The 15,070-nt window shown below is 34.5% G+C and overlaps 1 protein-coding gene across 1 annotated transcript; it reads right to left on the reverse strand.

Moving 5' to 3' along the window:
* Positions 1–7,961: 7,961 nt before the first annotated feature.
* Positions 7,962–12,780, reverse strand: LOC149539306 (uncharacterized). Its single transcript, XM_089800616.1, has 2 exons — positions 8,758–12,780; positions 7,962–8,580 (listed from the first exon to the last, which is right to left on the reverse strand). The coding sequence occupies exon 1, from the start codon at positions 10,908–10,910 to the stop codon at positions 9,738–9,740; it is 1,173 nt and encodes a 390-aa protein (XP_089656742.1). The 5' UTR covers positions 10,911–12,780; the 3' UTR covers positions 7,962–8,580; positions 8,758–9,737.
* Positions 12,781–15,070: the final 2,290 nt, after the last annotated feature.

A 15,070-nucleotide genomic window follows, 5' to 3' on the forward strand; every position in this document is an offset into this window, starting at 1 on the left:
AATTCCTCCAATTTCGTCCTGGCAAGATTGAGTGTTCCACAACATCAAAAAACCTCTATCATTAACACTCAAACCCTTTCTTGGCTCCCAGAGCCACATGGCCAGTCCTAGCTAATGGTTCCTCTTATTCTTTTTAGTTCTTTTATCTTCTCTTTTTCCCCACTTCATTGATGTGTGCACACGCGTGTGTGCGTATGCATGCACGTGCATGTGTGTGTATGCATGTGTGCATGTATGTTAATCACTAATTTATTAAATGCAAAGAAAAGTGGGTTGAGAAAAGAATTAAATAAATTATTCTTAGTTACTACAAACTAGAGGGGGGCATTACAAGGAATCAACCTAAAGAATTTTTTAACACAAAAAACATTGCAAGCTAACAAAACACTTAATTTATAGTACAAGAGAGTGTACAATAAGTATCCAGTTCCAAATATTGGAGCAAATTTTACTTCCAAACTCCCTTTTGAGCTACATAGCAATGAAATCTCTAGAAGATGTAGTATGGTAGATGCGAGAAGTGGAATCTCTATAACATGGATGCAACCAGTTCCAGAGATTCTTGGAATTTTCTAGAAACTTTAAGAAGTTTTATTATTGATGTTTTTGCATTGGAAAAATAACAAATCCCCTAGCAAAATTAAGACCAGCCAATCAAAAAAAGAAATCAATTTAAAAATAAAATAACTCTAAACTTTAGAAATTCAATATATTTTTGTTTTGGAGACTAATTAAGAAAGGCAACTTGAAAACGTTTGTTCATACCTATATAGGCAGGGACTAATAATCTTCAAAATAAAATTGAAAGTCTTCCAAACTTTTACGAAACATTTGAGATTGAGACATGATTGTTGCCAAGAGGGAAAGGGGAGAGCAATGTCAATCCTATCTAGGATTCTTGTGATGGCAAGGAAGAATGACAATGCTTGTGGGGGATCCTATCTATTCACGAGACTAGGAATTGTAATGTAAACTAGATGAAAGGCACACATGGAGGTTGATTGGTTAAGCCTATAGGGAATCAGATTTGTATTCTTGATAGCCGATCTTAGAAATAATTGTTTTTTGAGCATAACTTGTGACCAATCCCCTGAAGATTGATCCCACAATCAGCTATGGTAGATGAGGAATGCTTGGAGAGGTAGTTTTGCTTCAAGAAAAAAAAATGTTTCCATTCGAAAGTCAAATCTACCTCAATCTTCCCCTCTGTAGCTCAAAAGAGGAAATCATCCATAGATGTTAGGGGGAATGAATGACCCCTTTAATGGGGGTAGGAGCTCTAGCATCCATTCTCCTCTAAGCACTGGTAAAGGAATAATGAGCATTAGTGCCACTCGAGGGAAGGTTGGGTGACGTAACAATATGGAGGTTTTGGGGAGAGATGCATCATAAGGAGGATATGAACATAGAATGTATCATGCATAAATAAGGTAGGCCCACACTCTCCTTGGATGATTTTTTTCATTATGAACTTGCAAAAAATGAAAAAGTATTTTTTTGAGATGTCAAAGGGTTTTGGTCTTTTTTTTGGTGTGGACTGAACAAATGAATTTCTAAGTTTTGGAGCATAATGATCATATATATCCAAGAGCTCAAGGGTTTTTGTGATGGGTTTTTACTAGAAGCAAGACAAGAATGTGGTCTTCTTTGAGTATCGGTGGAGTTAGCCCATATTTCAACCTAGCTACCAAATATTTCAATAAGGTCCTTTATGGTTTAGACTTCCTAATCTTCCTTTGCAATATTGGCTTGATTCTTGTTTTGTGGCTATTGGGGATACCTAGGCAAGTTCTTGAGGTTGATGAGGGCTTGTTAAAAAATTGCATACTACTTATGTTTGTATTGTAGTGGAGATGGACATGAAGGTAACTTCCCCAGTGGACACATGTTGCAACCATTCAATTATAAAGGAATGCCCTTAAAATGTGACATGTTTCCAGACCGGTCATCCAGTTTTTCAATTTGCTAACAAGTATACTCAAAGGCTGGGTACTCGATGGAAGGAGGAAAACCCTCTATTCTATTAAATGGAAAATGAAGTTGTTCTAGAAGTGGAGAAGGGAAAGGAAGCAAATAATAATCTACAGAGTAATGTACCTAGAGTTACTATTGTCCTAGGTGGGACAGAGACACAATCATCTCTGAGTGTTGCTCCAAGAGAGTGTCTACTCCCAATATGGGATGCTCAAATGATGAGGAAGATCCCTCTCAACTCTTGAAGGTTCAAATTGCTCAAAATTATTGAAGAATGTTGGTGATTTCTATGTTCTCTTTTTATTAGCAATGGTAAGGAGATGGATGGTTGTCTACATCTCGTGGTTGGGGAGGCGATGTCTTCTTTCATTGACACAATAGAGTGGCAAAACAAGGCAACAAAAATGAAGGGATGACAAGTTGGAAATGGGAAGAAGGTTAAGAAGAAAAAGAAAGTAGGATTCTTTGATGTAGTCCTTTGGTCACAAACTAAAGGGGAGTTAATAGTAATTCTTTATTATGATAGGATAAGGGGGGTCATTGTATTTGGAAACCTTGCTTGTCTAGGGAGGTGTTTGTCCACTATAGAAAGTCCTAGTTTAGGTCAAGTTTAACCCACAATTCAATAAAATGGGAGCATACCTCTTAGTTGACTTTTACTAATAAAAATAACTAAATGAATTTTTAAAGAGACTTAGAGAAATTTTGATCAAAGAATCATTAATCATTGAAGTGCAAATAAAAAACTAATTGATTTTGTAACTTTTCAACAAGGAATCTTCCACCCCAATACTAATCTTCCCAAGACAGTTTGCATCCTTGATAGTTTCAATTGGAACTAATTCCAACTCCAAAACCAAAAAGTTTTCAAACAAAGAAAAGAATAAAGTCAACATGTTTCCAATGAACCTCTCACTGCTCTTTTATCAACTAGAGAAACCCTTTGGGTTGTCCTTTTTATATTCTATTTATTTTTTGTTTTTTCCTTTCTTTTAAATTTTAAAATTTCACAAAGGAGATATAAAGTGAGTCATTGATGTAAAAATAGTTACTTAAAAGTTAGGATTTAATAAGCTTATTAGAATAATTTAAATTATTTGATTATTTTTCTATGTGAGATAAAAGTTGTCATAATGTCCCAACAAGAACCATTCATAGTCCACTTGAATCAACTGGCCTTTAAAAATTCCAATTTTATAAAAACATAATGTTGGTTAGTGACCCCTTCAATGGAGTCTTGTACTTACATTATCACACAAATTAGCACTTGCACCTAGAGGAGCAAGGGGTCTGCCAATGGCAACAAAAGGTGCAAGTCTATATAAGATGGTTTCCCACATTTATTTTTTGTTAGACATTTATTTCCTTCTATAATTTAACTGTTTTATTGTTTCTATATGCTGCCTCTTTCTATGAGCTCTCATTTCCTATAAAAAAAAGTCTAATGTAAAATTTGGAATAACATTCTCGAATAATGGCTTAGTAAAACCGAGCCTAAAGTTCTTCAAAACATGTGCATGTTTTGAACAAAATAAAGATCTCCAAAACATGTGTGTATCCCCAGCCATAAGCAAAATAAATGCAATTAAAAAAGTAATACTATAAAATCACAAATAACAAGGTATTCTCTTCCCAGTTTGCATGAAATATATTTCTTTAGTGCAGTAAAAGTCTCTGTATAGAATTGCCATACCATGGCTTGCACTACTTCAAAATCCTCCATCTAGTGACTACAAGCAACCATACAAGGTTAGACAATACAAAGAAAAATTGGCACAAGAAGATACAATTGTAAATATTAATAGGAACAACCCTACTGGCATCGTATTGCTGAATGTTTAAGTGAGGATGAGGACCACCAAATGTTTAAATTAATGATACAGTAGACTGCAACTAAAATAGAAAAGAGGACTGGCTTATTAAAAAGTTTTGTTGCTTCTAAAACAATGCATTCAAGCATATGCTGAAATAAATATCTAGGTATGAATGTTAGCCGGTAGCTGCAACAAACAGCAACAACCCAGCTAATCATCCAACTTGGAAATATAAAAGGCTGATACACATTTGCTCTCTCCATCTGTGACAACATTTCAAGCACTCCTATAGGTAGGAAATTCACTACAACCAGCATTCTTATAGCACTAAGGCTCTGTCTAGCAACTAAACATAACCACATAGGAAAGGAAAGGAAATGAATATAAAAAGAGTAGAAAAGAAAGAATAATTTTTGTTCCTAAATCTCATGAAAATAGAAATTAAGAAGACAAAAACCAACAATGAAGTATTTTGGAAATTCCTTGACAAATTTGAAGGTTGTGTGACTAATAATTGTATGATAGGTGTGGTAATTAAGTTGGATTTTTACTTGTCTATTCAGATTTGGTTAGGTTTCTATACATATAATTTGCAAAGTTTGTTGTAAAACCTCCCCAACGATGTCTATAATTCAATGATATCTACTCAAATGTTGTTGTCATTCTGCAAATCTGATGAAATCATTTAGGTTATTAAATATCTTGGAGTTCAAGCTCTTTTGTTGTGGATTTCATTTGGACTGTTCTTATATAAGCTACCAATCCCACCAGTCTGTAGTGAACTGTCAACAGGGCAACTGTCAGCTGGTGATGTATGTTCAATTCTCAAAAAAACAATAGACATGGTCATTGATAACCATGACACAAGAGGAACTAACAGATTCTACCATTCATTAATATGATCACAACTACCATTCATCCGCAAGATGATTTTCTTGCTCATCTAATTTTCCTAGATCAAACATAAATAAGTTCATATAAAAGAAAGACCTAAAATCCTAGTTTGCAACCTCCTGCCTATCAGTTCAGAGTTTTTCGCTAAGCCTACTCTCAAGAGATAGCTCATGCCTTGGAGATTTGAATCAACCTTCATATTTTTAAAATTTTCAGACTTTCATGTTTTGAGAGCAGATGAAGCGTGCTCATGTGTAAGCTTGCAGTTCTTGAAATGGTTCTTCCCTTTAAAGTGAAGACTTCCATATTTTTTCTCAGATTTTTTCTCTAATGTCTCAACGGTGAAACCCATACAAGCTCCAACTTGGAGTTGTTTTATGTCCTCAGCCACTAATAAAGTTCGTAACTGGGCATAATTATATGCTCAAGACTATTAGTCAAGTACAATGGAAATAATTCAATGACCTGAAATGGGTTGCTTACAGAACTGCGACAAAAGTCAATTCTATTTTGAAGTGAATGCAAACTTTGGCTAAATATATTAGGGTGCAACCAAAGTATTTTACAAAGAGCATAAAAAGCTAATCCTAGTCCCAGAAAAATATTTGAATCACTCCGGCAGCTTATTGAATTTAGATTCAATTCTTTTGGAAACTTAAGTCATCTTTTCAATTTTTAGCTAAGCTTTTTTCAAAAAAAATGTTCAGCTTGGACAATAAAATAATGGTCACCTAATTTTGTAATTCTTGAACAAAGGCAGCAAATGAGAACTGTCGAGAACTAAGTTTTTCTTTCTATTAGCTTAGTCTCCTCCTTCCATCATTAAGCTTTGAAAATTTTCTGGACAGGTTTTATCAACTACATCTACTACATCTAATAAAGTAATCTGAATATTTCCTTGAACAGATGAAGCATGTTCATATGTCAGCATGCATTGCCTCAAATAGTTCCTCCCTTCACAGTAAAGCATTAAAAAAAAATTTCAGAGCATTTATCTGGTGGTTGAATGGTGGAAGGGATACTAAACTCCAACTTGAGAACATTATTAATATTTACCCTTAACAATTGATGATGTTTATATCTAAACACTGTTCTATGCTCAAGGCTCTGAGACAAGTACACTCGATATAATTCAACAACCTAGAGTAAGTTCCTTACAGAACTGCAAAGAAAATCGACTTGCTTTTCAAGTGAATACAAACAAGGCTCTGAGACAAGTACATTCGATATAATCCAACAACCTAGAGTAAGTTCCTTAAAGAACTACAAAGAAAATCAACTTGCTTTTCAAGTGAATACAAATTTTGGTTGAATATACCAGGTTGTGCCTAGAGTATCTTACAAAGAGCACAAAAGGATAATCCAAGTCCTAGCAACTATTTGAATCGCTCCTGCAACTCATCACATGTATATGCAATTCTTCTAGCAACTTTTTCATCATTTCAAAGTTTTGGCTAATCCTGCTTTCAAAAAAAAATTCACCTTATGCCTTAAATAAGGCTCTCCAAGTCTTCCAAAATCTATGGTTCTCAAACAGATGTGGAATGCTTCTGTTGATACCGGTCAACAACTGAGCTTTCCTTTCCATTAGCTAAATCTCCTCCTTTCATCATTATGCTTTGAAAAATTCTAGAATGACTTTGTTAATTACATTAATTCCATCCAAAAGCATAAAGCAAAAATTTTCTGGATTTTCTAGACTGGCTTTATTAATTAGTAAATTACATATTCAAGAAGTTCAAACAATTTCCCTCTATGAAAATCAATTTCATCTCGTCTCCCAATATAGTGTAGCATTTGTAATACCTATCTCCATTGATTTGTCTAGTGTGGGATTTGGGATTTTGAGACACATAAGGACAAATTACAATGATGCATCCATTTTCCTCATATATTCCTCAACTTGTAGATGAATTGAATGAAGCGAAAAAATAGAAACTCTCTGTTGTGCCCCTTAGGGAAACAGACTCATGGATTGCAATGATTGCAAGGTATACAAAAGTGCAAAGTAATGAGAATTGGAATCGGATCGGAATCAGCATGGCCGAATCGAATCGTGAATCAGCCATGAATCGGCTATGAATCGGCAAATTTAAAAAAAACCCTTTAAATTTAGATTTTTAACAATTTAAAACTTATTTCATGCACCCTTTATTGAATATAACTTAAAAACACTATAACATTGTCAAATAGAAGTTAACATACATAGACATGGAACATAAATGATAAATCCATCACATACGTAACTACGTAAAATGTAAGTTGTAGGCTGTAGCTGAAGTAAATAGAAATCATATGATCATAATGATTCAAATCATAGAATGTATGTAAGATGAAGATCCATAAGACATTAAATCATGAATGTATGTAAGAATCTAAGATGAAGATCCGTAAAACATATGTCTATCAGTATCAATATCTGTAAACAAAATGAAAAAACAAGGCTCCAGCTCAAGCCTCATCATCATCCTCAAGCTCGGTCGCAGCCTTAGCCTCAAACTCTAAGTATCCAGACTGCCTACTAGAAAGGCGTTTAAGGTAGGTCCTGTTGGTTCCCAAAACCTCAGATTGGAATCCTACGAGCCTTGCCTGCTCGATGCTGGGATATCCAAGTAGTTAAGGCCAACATGATGAGATCGATCGACGTGATCTAAATCTCCTGTGCTTCCGGCTCTGTAAAACCAAGGCGGGTGTACTTGATCCTAAACAACAGCCTTATATCCAAGATGCTTAAAGCAGATCGGTTAAAATACGACTGCGATGAAAGCTTTCAAAACGGAAAGAATTACAGAAAGCTTTAAGATTGCAAATTACGAATTAAGAATAAAAGTAAATAATTGTATGAATGCTTTTTAAATAAAAGTGATTATTACAGATGATTGTAACAAATGAATATATTAATTCTTCAGTGGAAAGAAATGATACAATTGTCAGCATATGGATTATGACTCGAGAGTAAAAGACCAGTGCTTAATTAAATGGGCAATTAGAGTCAATATTATAAGTTGAAACGTACAACTTTATAAAGTTTAATATATTTTAACTATAAACAATTTTAATAATTTAGACGCGATGAATCAATTATATAAACGCAATTTAAACTAGTCTAAAATGCACTTTAACTCTTGCAGAGACAAATTAGACATAAATACGAAAATAATTAAATATTTTACAATATTTATGTTTATCTAATTTAAAGTGTAATGACAACCCAGTGCACTTATCCGAATATTAAAATATTTATAAAAAATAATAAAAAACATTTATAAAGGACACAACTTATTAAATTTAAAACTCCAAAATTTAAAATAAATAATAATGTCGGAAATAAAATCACAATAAAGACATTCCTTACAGATGATCCATCTATTGCAAACATATCCGGGTCGCACAAAATCCACCCACTGACTCAAATCCACGGGCTTAGTTCAAAAATTCATTTCTCCGCCCATTGAAAAATATAATACATCATAGAGCATAGGATAGGTAAATTTTAAAATATAAGAATGAATATTGTCTCTCTCCTTCTCCATTTGTATTACATATTTATAATAAATAAAAAGGTATGTAAGGAATGGACACACCCCTTCACGATACCTAATTACAACTACTTTGGTAGTAAATCCAAAACAAATATCGATAATCAAAAGAGGTGGCTTTAAATAATTAATTCATGATACTTTGGTGTCCTCCACGCCGTATCGCGAACATAGAAGTTTTTTTTATATTTTATTCTTAACCTCTGGCTATTCAAAGAAGAAACCAAATCATCGATTTCTGAATGCAATGGTGGATTAGGCAGCAACGACATTATCATCCCATCATTGTCTTAAGTCGACTTGGCTGGATAAGCAAATAATTTTCTCCTCTCCTGCGCACGATGACCCCAGCATCTGACCTGCCAAAACATGTACAAAACGCTATAAGTATACAGGTAAAAATTTTATGGGAAATACTTAACCCAAAAGATCCTGTGGATGTCATTGATGCTAAGGAGCAAATTCGATTAAAAGGATTGCATATATCGTGACTTCCATGTGCCATCTTTACCAATGAAGGCTTCTAGAAATATTACCATTGTTATTGCACACTACTGTCATCAACATCAGATTGCTACCGGCACTGTGCATTATCCATACAGATGCTATAATGGTTGAACACGACAACAATGTCTTCAGAAAAGGGACACTTAATGTTAAAATCTGATACTCGGCTCCTTTGTTACTGTTGTGCGTGCTTAAGCGCTATTTCAAGTTTTGCATTGCCCAGACCTGTGATCTAGCCCGCCACCTTTTATCTACTAAAAGTAAACTTTCTCTGTTCTGTAAAGCTCCACACTGTCAACAACTGCATCTTGATTTCTTCTTGCTTCCTTAGAGTCAGGTCTCAGTAATGAAGAAAGTCTTGACATTACAATATTCTGGTTACTATTGCTTGAAATGGCTTGACCCGAACTTATGTAATCATCTTGTGCCTTACTAGAAGATTCAGTAACTGTGACTCTCCAATCTGTGGCATTATAAAAGAAGCCAAAAAATTTGCATTGTCTTGCTTGAAATGAATGAATTCTATGTTGTCTGGATGTGGTCTCAAATGCAGTACTCATTTCATTTTGCTACATTTGTTGGGAACATTTAAGCAGTAGTTATTCTGATATTATTTAGTAAACTTTCTCCTTGTCGAAATCTCACCATTAATGCAAGATGAAGGTCCCAATTCAGGAGCTATGCAGTCTTGAAATGAACTGCTACTGGTATTTGATATGGGTTTAATATTTCAAGGTTACCCATCTTTTAAGTCTACACTAACCAAGCATAAACAGTATGCTCAGCACATAATCAAGAAATTTGAAAACTAGAACCCCTGGCAGGGCTTCCTGCCTAATCAGACAATTTTCAAAAATGCTCAACCCCACTTTAATATCTGAACCCCTTTTGAAATGTGCTTCTGAGACCTTCTGCACTTTTTGAGTCAAAAAGGAAAGCAAGAAATTTTGGCTCCATCAATGGCTCTTGCTAAGGACATATGTTCCTTGTGGACATAATGAAATTCCAGCTATCTCTGAATGAGTAGACCGTGCATCCATGCTTGGCATGATGCACATGAAATTGGGTGGCCCCTAGGCCCCCCAAAAAGTGAATACTGATTATTTCCTCTATCGAACACCTGATTCTGATCATGTAACACTTTGAACATCGCTGAAGTAGATGCATCATGTTGTTCCCTAGTAAAATCTGATCGGTTAGAAAATAACATATAATCATCACATGGCATATGCATCTCATTCATCACTTGTTCAGGATTATAATTTGCCTTTGCTTTACCAAAAGGGTCATTTGACAAGAAATAAATTTCATCATCTTTAAATCCAAACATATGATCTCTTACTTCACTGATTTGATTAGTATGCATAAAAGAAAAATTCTCAAAAAAGGAATGATGAAAATTTGAAAGCAATTCCTTAAACATATTATTAACAAATGTTATCACAGAGTCTTCAAGAGTACTTACCTCGGTATACTGCTCATACTTCTTACCTGTATTAAATGTAGCATCCTCAAGGGCGATACTTACTATCTCTTCTTTATGAATGTAATCCTTGGTATTTGACTTTTGTTTAGCCCTAGAGAAGTCATTAAATGTATTGTGATCTTTACTGACTGGAGGATCCCCATGCAGTTGATTTGTTATACCAATATCTAGATTAACGTTTTCTTCTTTGACATCTTTTAGCACACAATTTGCTCGATCTTTATACTCCAAATTCTGATTTTCTTCACAAAAAGATTCTAAAAATAGTGCACTTTTAGGAAATACAAGTTTTCTTTGATCAAAACTTTGAGTGGATACATCACTTGAAAAAATTCCAGAACTATTTTCGCACAATTGTATCTCTTGCTCATAAGATGGATTGGAAGATATCTCATCGTCTAAATGCATATCATGAATTTTACCCACTTCAAAACTGTTATCAAGCCTGCTATCTTCATTATAATGCTGATATACTTGATTGCGTGAAAGATCTTCTTCAAACAATGGACTGAACATAGAATGCTCGAGCACATCTCCGTGAGATCCTCCATATGAAATTTCAGCCTGCTCATATGGCACATGCTGTTCTACCTCATCTCCATAAAATACTCTGTCAGGATTCTTTATTGTTTCACTGCATAAAAAATCTGAAATGATGTTGAAGTCCTTGGATGCCTTTTCTTCTTCTTCATGCATGTTCACACTGTCCTCAAAATCTAGAAATGTATAAGGGTTGTATTCTTCATTCTCTTCTGCCAGTCCATCATATATAGGATCTGAAAATTCTTTGAAATTGTATCCAAATAAATTTCTTTCTGTACTTAGACCACAATACACATCTTCAACAAATATGCTATCCTTTCGAGAAGTGCATGATCCTTTAGGTTCATTGGTTTCCTCCTCATGAAAGTGATATGCTTTTGTAGAAATCAGATTTTCTTGTTCATTAAATGTTTCATACGACACATCTATTTGTTTCTCCTTGTGTATGGGAAGAAAAATTTGACCCCCCTTTTCGACATACTTTTGATATTCTATGTCCAACAAGGTCAAAATCTTGTCCAAACTAAGGGAATCCTCTTCATCATTTCCACTTTCTTCAAAATCTAATTCCTTATCGATCTCATCATGATCAGGTTCCTCTTCGACTTCTTCTACATTTGAATCTGAAACGTCATTATGTTCTTGTATTACTTTAGTATCTTTTGCTTCATCTTTAATGGCTTGATCTCATACCTGAAGAAGCAGCTCCACATCAAGGTCCTTTGGCGAGATTTTCAACTTAACAATTTTGTTCAAAAATTCCTTGTAAGTAGGTTTGATTTTTGATGGAATCTCATGGTAAGCATTCATCATCCTCAAAAATAAATGTGCTGAGGTCTCGCCCTCACATCTTTCTACATTGAAAAAGGCGTCAAGTAGAGACATGTCAGGATCCTTCTCCATGTTGCAACTCTGATCTCGATATTGTTCATAACACATCTCTTCTTCATGGCTTGCATCATCAAATTCAAATAGGAACCATCCTTCAAATTCTTTCCAAGATGAGATGCATTGTGTGGGTAATGATTCATATGCCTATCTTGCGTTGTCCTTCAAACTCTTGGCAAACAATTTCATTACCTGATATTCCGAACAAATCTCATAATCTTTGATAAATATGTAGAATATATCCAAATGTTGAATTGCCGATTCATCCCATTGTCCATGGAACTTTGGTACTAACTTTGAAAGCCTTGGAGATAACTTGCTAGATTCATAATCAAAATTGCTGAAATCCAATGGCCTAATGCCATCTGGAATAAAAGGCTTTCTTTGAAATGATCGATGCATTTGAAAAAACTATATAACTCTTCCTTTTGAGTCTTCTTCCTCAGTAGAGTCACTAATGAATCAAGCACTCCCTTTGTTGAAATACCAATCAAAACACAATAGAGTCGCAAACTCAAAATGAAGGAAATGTATAATCTTCAAGAATCTCAGTTCTTCCTTCCAGCAGAGTATACGTCACCAAAGATCGAATCTACAAAACAAAGCTTAAAGAAAAACATACAATGCTTCTACAAGATCAAATCTTCATAAAGCACTTTTAACATTTATAAAATAATTACGAGAGATTGAAATTTTCAAGGAAATTAAATGCACTGTAAAAACTTTCCAATTTAGAATTTTAAATATATCAAAATGTTTTAAAAATTAAAAAGAATCTAACTCTTACTAGCCTACAATCAGAAACTCTTACGGTTTATTTTGCAACTCTCCCCAGTAGAGTCACCAATCTGTTGGTTCCCAAAACCGCAGATTGGAATCCTACGAGCCTTGCTTGCTCGATGCTGGGATATCCAACTAGTTAAAGCCAACTTGACGAGATCGATCAACATGATCTAAATCTCCTGCGCTTCTGGCTCTGCAAAACCGAGGCGGGTGTACCTGATCCTAGACAACAGCCTTATATCCAAGATGCATAAAGTAGATCAATTAAAATACAAATGTGACGAAAGCTTTCAAAACAGAAATAAATATAGAAAGCTTTAAGATTACAAATTACGAATTAAGAATAAAAGTAAATAATTGTATGGATGTTTTTTAAATAAAAGTGATTATTAAAGATGATTGTAACAAATGAATATATTAATTCTTCAATGGAAAGAAATGAAACAGTTGCCAGCATATGGATTATGAATCAAGAGTAAAAGACCAGTGCTTAATTAAATGGGCAATTAGAATCAACATTATAAGTTGAAACGTACAACTTTATAAAGTTTAATATATTTTAACATAAACAATTTTAATAATTCAGACGCGATGGATCAATTATATAAACCCAATTTAAACTAGTCTAACATGCACTTTAACTCCTGCAGAGAAAAATTAGACATAAATACGAAAATAATTAAATATTTATGTTTATCTAATTTAAAGTGCAATAACAACCCAATCCACTTATCCGAATATTAAAATATTTATAGAAAATAATTAAAAACATTTATAAAGGACACAACTTATTATTAATTTAAAACTCCAAAATTTAAAATAAATAATAATGTCGGAAATAAAATCACAATAAAGGCATTCCTCACAGATGATCCATCTATTGCGAACATATCTGGGTCGCACAAAATCCACCCACTAACTCAAATCCACGGGCTTAGCTCACAAATTCCTTCCTCCGCCCATTGAAAAATATAATACATCATAGAGCATAGGATAGGTTAAATTTTAAAATATAAGAATGAATATTGTCTCTCTCCTCCATTTGTATTACATATTTATAATAAATAAAAAGGTATGTAAGGAATGGACACACCCCTTCATGATACCTAATTTTAACTACTTTGGTGTCCAAAACAAATATCAATAATCAAAGGAGGCGGCTTTAAATAATTAATTCATGATACTTTGGTGTCCCCACGCAGTATCCCGAACATAGAAGTTTTTTTATATTTCATTCTTAACCTCTGGCTATTCAAAGAAGAAACCGAATCATGGATTTCTGGATGCAATGGTGGATTAGGCAGCAAAGACATTATCATCCCATCATTGTCTTAAGTCGACTTGGCTGGATAAGCAAATAATTTTCTCCTCTCCTACACGTGATGACCCCCGCATCTGACCTGCCAAAACATGTACAAAACGCTATAAGTATACAAGTAAAATTATTATGGGAAATACTTACCCAAAAGATCCTATGGACGCCATTGATGTTGAGGAGCAAATTCAATTCAAAGGATTGCATATATCATGACTTCCATGTGCCATCTTTACCAATGAAGGCTTTCAGAAATATTACCATTGTTATTGCACACTACTATCATCAACATCGGATTGCTACCGGCACTGTGCATTATTCATACAGATGCTATAATGGTTGAACACGACAACATCTTCAAAAAAGGGACACTTAACGTTAAAATCTGATACTCAGCTCCTTTGTTACTATTGTGCATGCTTAAGTGCTATTTCAAGTTTTGCATTGCCCAAACCTGTGATCTAGCCTGCTGCCTTTTATCTTCTAAAAGTAAACTTTCTCTATTCTGTAAAGTTCCCACTGTCAACAACTACATCTTGATTTCTTCTTGCTTCCTTAGAGTCAGGTCTCAATAATGAAGAAAGTCTTGACATTACAATATTCTGGTTACTATTGCTTGAAATGGCTTGACCCGAACTTACGTAATCATCTTGTGCCTTACTAGAAGATTCAGTAACTGTGACTCTCCAATCTATGGCATTATAAAAGAAGCCAGCAAATTTGCATTGTCTTGCTTGAAATGAATGAATTCTATGGTGTCTGTATGTGGTCTCAGATGCAGTACTCATTTCATTTTGCTACATTTGTTGGGAACATTTAAGTAGTAGTTATTCTGATATTATTTAGTAAACTTTCTCCTTGTTGAAATCTCACCATTAATGCAAGTTGAAGGTCCCAATTCAAGAGCTATGCAATCTTGAAATGAACTGCTATTGGTATTTGATGTCGGTTTAATATTTCGAGGTTACCCATCTTTTAAGTCTACACTAACCAAGCATAAATAGTATGCTCAGCACATACTCAAGAAATTTGAAAACTAGAACTCCTGGCAGGGCTTTTTGCCTAATCAGACAGTTTTCAAAAATGCTCAGCCCCACTTTAATATTTGAACCCCTTTTGAAATCTGCTTCTAAGACCTACTGCACTTTTTGAGTAAAAAAGGAAAGCAAGAAATTTTGGCTCCATCAGGTCCTAAAGGACCGCCGAGCCATATCCCCCGCATGTAAGATGGGCTCACAAACAACATCGCTACGGCTTGTGTCTATGCGTGCGTGTGTGCGTCTACAAGTGCTTGAACGTGCTCTAGCTGCCTCCTCTGCCATGGCCA

This window comes from Cupressus sempervirens, chromosome 9, assembly GCF_028749045.1.
Source record: "Cupressus sempervirens isolate cs-2001-9-10 chromosome 9, ASM2874904v1, whole genome shotgun sequence".
In the NCBI taxonomy this organism is placed as follows: Eukaryota; Viridiplantae; Streptophyta; class Pinopsida; order Cupressales; family Cupressaceae; genus Cupressus; species Cupressus sempervirens.